The sequence below is a fragment of the Ziziphus jujuba genome, chromosome 10, assembly GCF_031755915.1.
Source record: "Ziziphus jujuba cultivar Dongzao chromosome 10, ASM3175591v1".
Classification (NCBI taxonomy): Eukaryota; Viridiplantae; Streptophyta; class Magnoliopsida; order Rosales; family Rhamnaceae; genus Ziziphus; species Ziziphus jujuba.
The window spans coordinates 510,177-522,629 of NC_083388.1; the positions used below are offsets into that span (position 1 = coordinate 510,177).

General features: G+C 34.4%; 2 protein-coding genes across 3 annotated transcripts; one reads left to right on the forward strand and one right to left on the reverse strand.

The window, feature by feature from the left end:
* Positions 1 to 509: 509 nt before the first annotated feature.
* LOC107409663 (bifunctional nitrilase/nitrile hydratase NIT4A) lies at positions 510 to 4,080 on the forward strand. Of its 2 annotated transcripts, XM_048468883.2 has the most exons (6): positions 510 to 869; positions 965 to 1,144; positions 2,010 to 2,303; positions 2,924 to 3,205; positions 3,715 to 3,894; positions 3,985 to 4,080. In XM_048468883.2, the coding sequence occupies exons 1-5, from the start codon at positions 728 to 730 to the stop codon at positions 3,870 to 3,872; spliced, it is 1,056 nt and encodes a 351-aa protein (XP_048324840.1). In that variant the 5' UTR covers positions 510 to 727; the 3' UTR covers positions 3,873 to 3,894; positions 3,985 to 4,080. The 2 variants fall into 2 exon arrangements, with proteins under 2 accessions (XP_048324840.1, XP_015872579.1); XM_016017093.4 differs by having other exon boundaries at positions 512 to 869; positions 3,715 to 4,080.
* Positions 4,081 to 4,785: 705 nt separating this feature from the next.
* Positions 4,786 to 8,088, reverse strand: LOC107409919 (probable LRR receptor-like serine/threonine-protein kinase At3g47570). Its single transcript, XM_060811877.1, has 2 exons — positions 5,466 to 8,088; positions 4,786 to 5,171 (listed from the first exon to the last, which is right to left on the reverse strand). Exons 1-2 carry the CDS (start codon positions 8,086 to 8,088, stop codon positions 4,786 to 4,788), a joined length of 3,009 nt encoding a protein of 1,002 aa, XP_060667860.1.
* Positions 8,089 to 12,453: the final 4,365 nt, after the last annotated feature.

The following is a 12,453-nucleotide window of genomic DNA, read 5'->3' on the forward strand; positions in this document are numbered from 1 at the left end:
TTTTGGACTGGTGGTGAAAAATTTAGGAATTTGCAGGGCATTGGCAATTTTTGACATCGTTGTTAGGATTGGGAGATGGCTGGCAAATCAAGGGGCGTGCTTGAAGATACAGTTCACTAGTTCAACAAATTTCAGGCAACTTCCAATACCGTTTTGACAAGATAAAAGCACAGGAGAGAGGTGGTTCGGATGAATTGGTGTGAAAGGAAAAGACAATAGTTACCCTTTATTTGGTTCACATGTGGCAAATATGTACTTTTCACGGTAGAAAATAAACGGTAAATAAGGGAAGTACGAACGGTGCAACTTTTATGTTTTTTTGTATTTTTTGGGTGGTAAATTTCAATGTTTTCATTTTTGGAAAACAAGTTCAATTTTTTCATCATTGCCAAAAACAGTTCAATGTTTTCATGGTTGATCACCTCATGCTGTATGTCAGCCGGTTTGAAAGAGTGCTCTATCTAAATTTTAAAATATTTGTTAATGTTAAAAGGAAATAAAATAAAAAATAAAAAAATAAAAGTTGAAAGTGTACCTGAGTTTGTTCTAGAAGTGTCGAGTAGGAAGTGAGGAGAATCTGGACTAGTGGCGGCCAAAAGAAACAGAGAAGTCCAAAACGAATTGATTTCGAGTGTACGAAGACAAAAACAAAGCAATTCGTGTCCACCCAAACGCCATTAAACCAGTATACAAGCTCCTTTCTCTAATCTATTTATCAGTTGGTAAAATGTCGCTTGTACCCTCCGTACCCATCAACGAAAGCCCTTTGTTCGCAGAGGTCGACATGGGTTCCGACTCCTCTGCGCCCACGGTTCGAGCCACTGTGGTCCAGGCCTCTACCATCTTCTACGACACCCCCGCCACTCTAGGTCTGTACTACTACCTCCCCTGACCCTATTCTTTTCTTCTTCTACTCTATACAATATTGCCAACAAAGATTAATTAAAGATATGGGCATGCACAGATAAGGCTGAGAGATTGTTGGCTGAAGCTGCTGGATATGGAGCTCAGCTTGTTGTATTTCCAGAAGCTTTCGTGGGTGGTTATCCTCGTGGTTCCAATTTTGGCGTTACCATTGGGAATAGAACCGTCAAGGGTAAAGAGGAATTTCGCAAGTACCATGCTTCTGCCATTGATGTGCCTGGTGAGTATGATTCGCTTTGTCATCCTTTATTTGTTTTGTTTCTCCTCCTTGATGATTGAGCATGTTGGTTTTAGTGTCCGTAATCAAAGTTTGAATACTCGAAATGCTGAATACTTAATGCACAAGGCTTTTCTGATATACTGATCTTTGACTAGGTTGTCAAAGCTTGATTTTCGTAGTTGGATTCTGCATTATTTGAAGTGTTAGGATTTGATATTGATAAGTTTTCTTCTGGTCTAAGTATCACTGAAGAATGTACAGCATTAAGACCCCAACAGATGATGATTCATCAACCAAAGGACCAGTCTAGGATAACAATAAGGTTATGTTTGGTTAAAAAGAATGACTATTTCTAAAAATTAAGTATTAGTCATTCTTAAGAATAAAAATATCTATTCTTATTATTTAGTTTAGTAGAACAAAGATAAAAATATTAATATGAAACTAAAAAAAATCAAAACGTAAAAAAAAAAAAAAAAGAACGTAAAGTAGCATGTTTTGTATTCCTTTATTTAGGGAATACAGATTCTGTGTTTTTTTATTTTAAGGAATTAGAATTCCATAGGAATAGATAAGTCAAATTTTAAAAATCCAACCAAATAAAAGAATATCAAAATCTTAGAAATCCTTATTTTATTCCACTATCTATTCTCTAAACCAAACGTATCCTAAGAACTATAACTATTGAATTGTTGTGAACCAACTGTGGATTCTATAAATATCCACTCTAGCTGTTATGAGCTTTTTGAACTACCCTCTAAATGGGAGCCATTATTTCTAGAATTGTCTTAAAATGAACCATTTTGTAGCTTTTAGTTGTGTGGTCAAGCATGCAACATTCACATCACATATTGATATGATGCAGGCCCTGAAGTTGACCGATTAGCAGCAATGGCTGGAAAGTACAGGGTATATTTAGTAATGGGAGTGATAGAGAGAGATGGGTATACACTGTATTGTACTGTACTGTTTTTTGATTCTCAAGGTCGCTACCTGGGAAAGCACCGGAAAGTTATGCCAACAGCTTTGGAGCGTATCATATGGGGCTTTGGGGATGGATCAACAATTCCTGTTTTTGAAACTCCAATTGGAAAGATTGGTGCCGCTATTTGTTGGGAAAATAAAATGCCACTCTTAAGGACAGCAATGTATGCAAAAGGTGAGAATCGTTGTATCCTCAAACGGTAAGAATTGTTGTATCCTAGAGGTTAGAATTGCATGGGTTTTGAGCTTCTGAAAAACGGTTCAATTTTAGCGGTATCTAGCAATTTATGTTTTTGTTGAGTGTATATTCATTGATAACCTTGAAATCGTTAAAAACATGTTTGGAATATAAATTTTCACATGCAGTTTATGAAGTGCTTAAATATATGGAAAATGGAAAGAAGTTGGAAGATTTGGGTTGTGATTAAAAAGCCATCATACTGTAATGCCCTCACCTCACCTGCAAAATAATTGCGAGCTGCTTCCGTTACATTTGGCAATTGATGCACTCATATGTTGCATATACTTGTAGTATTTAGCAGTCTTAGGCCCGGCTGCTACTACTGCATGGGGTCCTTAAAGGTGACTATAGAAGTTGTAAACAATGGCTAACTGCATAACCATCTAGTTTGGCAATTTTAGTATGGGGCTGTTTCCCTGCTTGAGACTGAGGTTCATTCCAATATAATGCTTGATGTGTTATCGTCAACTCTTTTTATGTTATTCTAATTTATCTTAGGTTATAAATATTTAAATATTTGTATACTTTATCTTATGGAATTTAATCTTTCATAGGTATTGAAATATATTGTGCTCCTACTGCTGATGCAAGAGATGTATGGCAAGCTTCAATGACCCACATTGCTGTAGAGGGTGGATGTTTTGTTCTATCAGCCAATCAGTTCTGTCGAAGGAAAGATTATCCCCCACCTCCAGAGTATGTTTTTTCTGGTACTGAGGAAGAACTTAGTCCAGATTCTGTTGTCTGTGCTGGAGGAAGTGTCATTATATCACCATCAGGTACGGTTCTTGCAGGACCTAATTATGATGGGGAAGCACTAATCTCAGCCGATCTAGGTATGTTATTGTCATTAATTGTTTTAGTTTTGCTAAACTTCAATATTGTCTCTGAACAGTACTGTATGGAAACCGTGGAGATTATTGGGTATGTGGTAACTATTTCTTAAAATGATGTTGCTAGTAATAAGATTTCAATATCACCAAATATTCTATCATCTATCTGTTAGATTAGATGTTTTATAAAAGAAATGAAAATACAAAAAGATTAGAATGAGATTAAAATTAAAGTTAATGGAAATGATCAAAGATGAGTCACACTGGGAAATAGATCCATTATTCTCAGACATGGGGTATGATGAACCATTTCCAAGTGATAAACTTAGGACAATATTAGAATCTCTGGTCTTTATGAGTACTTTGAGTTCATGTTTTCTTTGCTTCCTTCTATTTCTATATAGAAAAATGACAGTGGATTATGTCCTAAGCTTGTATCATGTATTTAATTTCTCATTTGGTTATTGTTTTGAAAACATAGCTCTCATTTTAACAAAGGAAAATTCTTGTAGATCTTGGAGAAATAGCAAGGGCAAAATTTGATTTTGATGTTGTTGGACACTATTCACGGCCTGAAGTGCTTGGCTTGATTGTAAGGGACCATCCAACTAGCCCGGTTACCTTTACATCATCATCATCTCTGAAAACAGAAGGCTTGCAGAAGTCATAGTTGTACTCGCTGGCCGGCAGTTGTAAGTTCAGCTGGCTAAATGTAAAACCTCTTCGCTAAGAAGGGGATTGTTGTCAAATATTGTATGGTGATGTTATATCATCTTGTGCAGACAAGCTTCATGTGGGATTGCAATCAACAATTCTGCCTGCAACAGGGGCAAATGTGTTTAATATTCAAGTCTTAAGTGAATGTTGGTTTACATTTACATATTCTTTTGGATTCAAATTTATTTCATTTCTGTAGTCATCGTTACCACTTGAATTTATCTATGATTATATACATTCAAATCGAGCATTATATGTCAATAACTCTCATATGGAATGGGTTTTAAGCTGCTTTGGCATAATGTGCGTTCATTGATAACTTGGGAATCATCCAAATCATGTTCGGTATAGAAAATTGTACAATTAAAGTGCTTAAGTCGTAGTATTACAATTTAGCAGTATCATCTCTGGCTGCTACCCAGCATATTGTCCACAGAGGCAGCCGCTGAAATTGTAAACAGTAGCTGACTGCTTAACCATCTAGCTCTCGGTTATTATTGATGATTCCAAGTAAATTTATATAAAAAAATAGATTACAAATATAAAAGAGAAAACCTTAAAAGTGTCGATACAATCATTAAAGTAGACTATTTTATTATTTTGCAGAAAATTTACTACTAGTGACACTTGCATAAGGTACAAGATAGACATTACTTCTGTTTGGTTGTTGGCCATATTCTTCGACTTCAAGAACTCCTTTTGGACAAGCATAGGGTTTTCTAGCAAAACAGAGTGCTCTGTTTTACTTTTAACCAAACACAGAGCCTTCCATCAGGTAGACACACTTTTGACTCAAAACGGTTATATATCAAGTAGGAACCATGAGAGGGTGCTTCCTGCTTTCACTGTTCATGATGCTCCTGAGTCTATGTTCTGACCAATCTCTCCTTTATATGACAGAGTTCAGAAACAACTTTGGCAATATCCATTCGCTCTTTTTCCATTTCAGAAGAGCAAGCAACTCCGATTTTAATTACAGAAATCAAGCAGTCAAGAATGCGAATGCGTTGATTTTGGGCCCTATTCCTGTTGCAATTGGTGTTGCTGCTAATTTCATCTTCTGTTTGAAGAAGCGCGGCATCTGTAATTTCTTCCACACTATGAGAAAGACCCATCAGAGCAAAATTATGCAGATTCATACCATCTGTAAACATAGTATCAGTTGGCCTTTTTCCTGTGAACAATTCCAGCAATAGTATTCCATAACTGTATATATCGCCGGATTTTGACACCTTGCTTCCCATGCCATACTCTAAATTACATATATAAAGTAAAGATTAGAAAATTTATTAAAGGAAAAAAAATATATGATCCAGAAAGCAAAACCTTGTTTTTCGTGTGTGTGGCAAAATGTTGAAATTTGTAACCCGTATTAACCACAACGATAATTGATCAATGATGCACTATTTAAATTAACCATAAACGAAGGAAAAAAAAAAAAAGAAAAAAGGATAACCCATAAATAAATAATAATGAAAAAGACAAGTTTTTTGTAATATAATTATACCAACATAGTTAAAATTTTGAACATTACGATGAAGTTTACCTGGAGCAGTGTATCCAATGGAGCCTCTTACTCGAAGAGAACTGGTTTGTTCTGAGGAAAATGAATGGGAAGCATCCGGGAGGAACCTCACCAATCCAAAATCTCCAAGATGAGCATTCATGTCACTATCCAAGAGGACATTACTTGGCTTCAAATCACAATGAACTATTGGCACGTGGCATTGATTGTGCAAATAATCTAGAGCATTTGCCACACCCAGGGAAATGTTTACCCTCTCAATAAGACTCAAATTCTTGTGTTCTTCTTCCATGCTTGTTCTGTGATATGGATGTAGCCACTCTTCTAGGCTCCCATTAATCATAAACTCATAGACAAGAGCTTTGAAATCGTTTCCCTGAAAATCAATACTTGAACATGCAGTTATAACTCTGACAAGATTTCGGTGCTTGATCCTTTTCAAGGCTTTGCATTCAGCTACAAAACTTTTTGATGCTCTTGAAGTTCCAAGGTTTAGTACTTTCACGGCAACAACTTTTGTTTCTGGCTGATTTAAGATTCCTTTATATACAGAACCAAAACTTCCAGCACCAATCATATTTCCTTCAGAAAAGCCATCAGTAGCTCTAAAAAGATCTCCATATGATACTTGCACGAAAGAAATTCCAAATGATAACCCCAAATTTGCTGACTTGCTTCTTTTCCTCCACGCACTAAATATAAGCAAAAGCACCATAACAATCAATGCAACAAGTCCACAGGCAACTGAAACAATGATTATCTTCACCTTGAGAGAGTGTTTATGCTTCTTGTACAAATTGGTGGAGCAGCTAGATAAGTTCAATTCAGGAATACCTCCACATAGCCTAGCGTTTCCCACTATGGAAAGTGCACTTGTATTACTGAACACTCCCTGAATAGGTACCTCACCTTCAAAATCATTGAACGATAAATTCAGAAGCCGCAATGAACGAAAAGTCTGCAAATAGAGTGGAAGTTTTCCAGATAAGTTGTTGTGAGAAAAGTCAATTTGTTCTATTCCTCTCAAAGAAACCAAAGATGAGGGAATGTTCCTTTGCAATGAGTTTCCGTCCAAATACAAATACATCAAGCTCGTGCAACTACCAAGAGTTTCAGGAATTTCACCGGTCAATTTATTTTCTGCCAGACCCAGATATGGGGTGTTTGCCAGATTACCTACTTCCATAGGGATGGGACCAGTCAACCTATTCTTTGATAAATCTAATCCCTCAGACAAGGATGACAAGCCAATAAGTTGTTTTGGTATAGGACCTGTGAGATTGTTTTGAGAAAGATCCATTAATGTCAAACTCTTACATCCTCCAAGACTTGATGGTATGCTACCCTGCAAGTTGTTTGAGGCTAGCAAGACTTTGTTTAACCATGTCAAATTTCCCAGAGAAGAAGGTATAACACCTGAGAGTTTATTTTTGTCCATAACCATCCAATATAATTTTTGTAACTTAACTATCGAGGTGGGTATAGGACCAGTCAACTGGTTATGATCCATAATTAATACCTCCAAGTTGATGAGATTTCCAATATCAGTGGGAATACTTCCTCGTATCAAATTACTTGCAAGTGATAACAGCTCAAGATTTGTTGACAAGTTGCTCACTGATTCAGGCAAAGATGCTTCAAAGTTATTGAAAGAAATCTGCAAGGTGTCTAACTTTGTGCAGTTTACAAGAGAGGTGATGAAATTTAAGTCATCATCCTTGTGAAATCCAAGATTATTAAGAGCAATATGTAGACTCCGTAACTTGGAAAGGCTTGCTAAACTGGGCACTTTACCTGTAATCTTGTTTCTTCCAATTTCAAAATATGCAAGGTTCGATGCATTGGAAATGGTTTTTGGAATTGGTCCAACAAATTGATTTCCAGAAAATAGAAATAATTCCAGGTTGGGAAGAGTGTGACCAAAGTCAGGTGGTAGGTTTCCACTAAGTTGGTTATCAGCCACTGAAAATATTCTAATGGAAGAAAGATTGTATATGGAGGTAGGAATTGTACCAGTCAAATTATAATTTTGTCCAAGCCTCAGAACTCTCAAACTTTTCAGCTGGCCAAAGCTAATTGGAATTCTTCCATTCAGGCTGTTACGTTGCAATCTTAACTCCGTAAGAAAAGATAGATTGCCACAAGAAATAGGTATTTCTCCAACTAAGTTGTTGGAAGCCAAATCAAGCACTTCAAGCTTGGATATAAAGCCTATATCTATGGGAAGTTTGCCACTAAGATTGTTTTCAGACAGTCTTAGGTACTGAAGGCTAGAACAGTGCGAGATGTTGTGTGGAATTTCACCACTAAAGGAGTTATTATTGAGGTATAACTCTCGCAGTCGGAACAAATGACCGATTTGTGGAGGAATATGGTGGCTGAAACTATTGCCAGAGAGTCTTAACATTCTGAGAAAACTTAAATTTCCAACGTGGGGAGATAACTTACCTTTGAGCTTGTATGAATGGAGGTCCAAGACAGTGACCCTTCTGTGCCTTGGGCTGCAAGTAACGCCCGGCCATTGGCAGAATTGTTGAGATGCATTCCAGGAGTTGAGAACTCCAAGAGGGTCTTGTAGTTGAGCCTTAATTGCAAGCAAGGAAAGCCTATCTGTATGGTTATTTCCTCCAAAAACTGGCGACATCATGGCTAAAGCAATCAGCAGAAGGAAAATTTGCATGAAAACTGACGGAAACATGCTAAAATGGATGCCTGAAAGCTGATCTATCTGGACTGGACAACCGAAATATATGAGAATAAACTGAATGACTGATTTATCAAGTTTTGTGAGCTTAATTAATTTCCTACCTTTATCAAGGGGTATAGATATTTATATGAATATATATATGTTGGTGATTGACCAAAAGTAGTCATAAGCGTTGATTTCACTGGAAGCAACTACATGAATATTAGTAAGCCATTCATACGGAAGAAAAGAAATACATCCATTACCCAAAAAAAAAAAAATTGAGGAAGAAAGAAAGACAGAAAAAAGTAAAAGAAAATTACATGAATGTGAATATTACTTTTATAAACCATATTTTATTATTTTATTATATTTATTTAATTTAATGCATCAGCCAAAGATTTGTTAGTTTCTTTGTAAAATTATTATTTATTTATGGCATAAAAAGTATTTATTCTTCCAATAGCCAGAAAGATAACAATATAAATATTAGTTTAACGAAAATAAATATAAATATATTTATGTGATCTATATGTAAAATTAATTAATTACAACTGGTGTATTGGACATATTTTTTCTTATTTTTTTCTTTTATATAGAGTATTGGAGACTCACACGTATATATTTTACTTTTTTTTTAATTGATTATTGTATTATTTGTTAATAAGAAGTTTTTATTCAGATAAAAAGAGGTGGAAATTATACAACTTGCAAGAAAAGCAAATGGTTAGTGGGATAACCACTACATTGTGTCGGATATTAAATTTCCACAAGATAATTACATACCCGATGTTCAACAGCACACCTTGTTTGGACTTAGAGAAAAAGGTTGATTACGATCTCCTTGTTGATGCAGAAACATGACTTGCTGAGATCATTTTATCCTATACGTGTTAAATGGGATGGCCCATACTTATTTAATATTTTTGTGTTAATATCTCTTATTTATATTCTAGAAAATATGATTATGCTTATTAATATTCTTAATTTTTAACCCAACATCCAGATAGAAGGCTGGTTGACATGATGGTTTTGGTTGTCACGATGGTTTTGGTTGTCACGATGGTTTACCTCTTTTTTTTTTTTTTTTTTTTTTCCTTAATCATGTACAATAATTTTTTCCATTTTGATATTTTAAATCCATGATCATTTAGGTATAGATATGAGTGATTTACATTTTATTTGACACTCTTAAACTTTTTCTAATAAAATTTTAACATATTATTAAATTTATATTATATTATTAATTGATTTTTAAATTTCAATATTATAAAAATTTATGGATTAATAAAGAAAAATTTGATAAAAAAATATCAAGTCGATCTAATTTGAGCCTAATTCTTTATGTAAAATGTGGTGAATCACATGATGTAATTTTGGTGTGCTCGAGTTTGATGGATTTAACCAAATAAGTCCATTTTCTTCTTCTGTTTGGTTGTGTAGACTATAATAGGCTATGATCATACGAGTGCCTCAATCTCTTATTAATGTACCAAAACCATTGTGTTTGACCAACCAATTAAGTTAGGAAAAAATAAAAAAGGTGATCCTCAGGCTAAAACAGCCTTAATCTCCTAGTCAATCAGGCTGCGTCAAAGATCAATGTAGATTAAAAAAAAAAAAAAATAGATTGCTCAAAATTTGATTGACCTTTCAATTAAATTCGATTTAATAATCTAATAATAAATACTCACCGGATACGAAAAGAAGAGAAGAAGGATGGCCAAAATGGTACTCCAGCACTGTCTCGTTCATACACTAGAAGACACGGCACAAGTTTTTAAAGCTTTGTTTTAAACTCCAGTGTCTCAATTCTCATTCCGGAGACAAGGATGGGAGGAAAAAGTATTGACCCAAGTTTCTACATTTAAATCGTACATGTGCTTTGCTGAAGTTACGAAATTATTTTATTTTATACTATATTATAGGCTATCAGTTTAGCTGGTAAATAGATTTTAGCAGCACCAAACAACCTATATATCATCTACCTATTACATTACATATCTAATGTCACATCTCCTATGTCTAGTAAAACAAGTGACAGCGTATATACAAACTTCATATTACATTGCAATCAATAATTTTGCCTGCACAAGGGCAAATTTGCTTACCATTGAAGCCCAATTGTAATTGTTCATACATATTTTTTTAGATTCAAATTCATTGCATTTTGTATAGTCTTAGACTATTAATGACCATTGGATTATTACCTATGACTGAAAACTAAATTTATACACACAAATATTTATCAATGTGAAAAAAGAAGATTTAAAAGTGTGCGTACACACACAATCGTTAAGACGAGTCAAAACTGTATTTTTGCTATTGTGGAAAATTTTGTGCTATTGTAACGTGCGTGAGGTACGAAATAAGACATCACTTCTGTTAAACACCAAAAAAAAAGATTTGCTCTGTTGTAACAAATACTGTACGTTAAAAAACTTAGAGAGCCTTTCATCAGATAGACAGACAAATCAATATATATAACCACCAAATTTTGAATCCAAACACTAACAGTACAGCATAAGCTAAATCAAAAGCTTGTGAATCTATACATTCCTCCAAGTCTATCCCTCAGAGATATACATTCGCTTTGTTTGCACTTATAATTTTTTATTATGGCTAAACATTTGAGAAGAAAGATTTGCACAAAACTGACTACTGAGAGTTTATCCATTTGGACCGTACGTGATGGTCGACTAGCTCAAAGCAATATATGAAGATGATGATAGATGATGATCATGAACTGTATATATATATATATATGCATTGCAACATGCATGCATGTCTGATTTTATAAAACTTTATTTAATTCAAAGTCCTGAAGTAGTCTTGGTCAGCGTTGAGCGTTGAGTGGGGCATTGCTAAGTCAATTCCATACCCGCCTTCTGTTTAGTGCGTGGCAGAGGAATTACCTGACGCTGGACAACATTCCTCTCTCTCTCTCTCTCTCTCTATTATTTTATTTTGTTTTTGTATAACATAAATGACAAGTTAAATAATAGGATATAACATTGTATTCTTACATAGATATACGAAAAATTCTCAATTAATTCTTTAATCTTAAGGCAAACAATAATTTTAATCTATTTAAGAGATAGAACTGAGTGTTTATTAATATGTATGATATTGAATATCTTTTAACGCATTAATTAGATGAAGATGAACCCACAGAGATCATGATTCTCATATCAAAGTGGACCACGGGGATGTTGACATTACATAGACTTTTCTTTTTAGAACGCCACATATAGTTTTTGAACACATATATTTAGAAGAAGGGGAAAAAAAATGAATACATTATTATAAACTTTTTTTTTTTTTGGGTTATTATTTTATTTGCTAACTAGTATATATCCGTATATTTTATCCAAAAAAAAGAAGCACATATACATATATTGGCATTTCCTGTTCAGTTTCTTCAAGCAATCAAAACTCTTTTATCTTTTTTCATTTTTCCCATGGCAATTTTCCTCATTCAGGTCTTCTCTATTTCCTTCCTAATTGATTTAGTTACACTTATTGGATTCAAGGTTTACGCTTTTGATGAACTGATTTTTTTTTTTTAATTTTTTGATATATTTATGAGATAGAATTAATTATGTCCTTTAACACTAAAACTCTTAAATAATTCTGAAAGTTAGAAGAAAAGACCTGACAAAATGTGTAGTTGAGTTAATTAGTAGACTATTTTACATATAGGCTATCACTTTAGCTGGAAATTAGATTACAACAACACCAAATACAAATACTTTGTCATATCTTATCTGCTAGATTATTATGCAAGGAAGAGTGACACCCAAGTCAAAAGGTAGGCTTCCATGAAGTTGGTTATCTTGTACATGACTTATTCTAATAGAAGAGATATTGTATATGGAAGTAGGAGTGGTACCAGAGATGTCATATTTAATCCAAGCCATAGAGCTGTCTAACTTTTCAACTTGCCAAAGCTATGTGGAATGCTTCTGTGTAGTCTGTAATCTACTAAACCATATATGAAAAGAAAGATTTCCAAAAGAAGTTGGAATTTCTCTGACTTTTGGACCCAAAATGATTTATTTCAATATTTGACAAGGAGTCTATATTTGTGGGAAGTTCACTGGTAAGATGGTTACCAGATAGTCTTAGGTCCTCAAGGCTAGAACAGCTAAGCTTAAGATGTTGCGTGGCATTTCGTCGCTAAAGGAGTTGTTAGTTAGATCTAATTTTCGCAGACCCAGAAATATAAGGTGGGTGAAGCTATCGTTAGGGAGGCCAAATATCATGAGAAAACTCAAGTTTAACAATGTAGGGCTTTGAGGTTGCATGAATGGAATGAAGGTC

What these genes read in the sequence shown, in the direction of transcription:
- LOC107409663 (XM_048468883.2), top strand. Translation starts at nt 728, where the DNA reads ATGTCGCTTGTACCCTCCGTACCCATCAACGAAAGCCCTTTGTTCGCA. An exon ending in TTCTGCCATTGATGTGCCTG is followed by an intron (nt 1,145 to 2,009) that starts GTGAGTATGATT and finishes GATATGATGCAG; the next exon opens with GCCCTGAAGTTGACCGATTA. An exon ending in ACTAATCTCAGCCGATCTAG is followed by an intron (nt 3,206 to 3,714) that starts GTATGTTATTGT and finishes AAATTCTTGTAG; the next exon opens with ATCTTGGAGAAATAGCAAGG.
- LOC107409919 (XM_060811877.1), bottom strand. Translation starts at nt 8,088, where the DNA reads ATGTCGCCAGTTTTTGGAGGAAATAACCATACAGATAGGCTTTCCTTG. An exon ending in CATTGGATACACTGCTCCAG is followed by an intron (nt 5,172 to 5,465) that starts GTAAACTTCATC and finishes TATGTAATTTAG; the next exon opens with AGTATGGCATGGGAAGCAAG.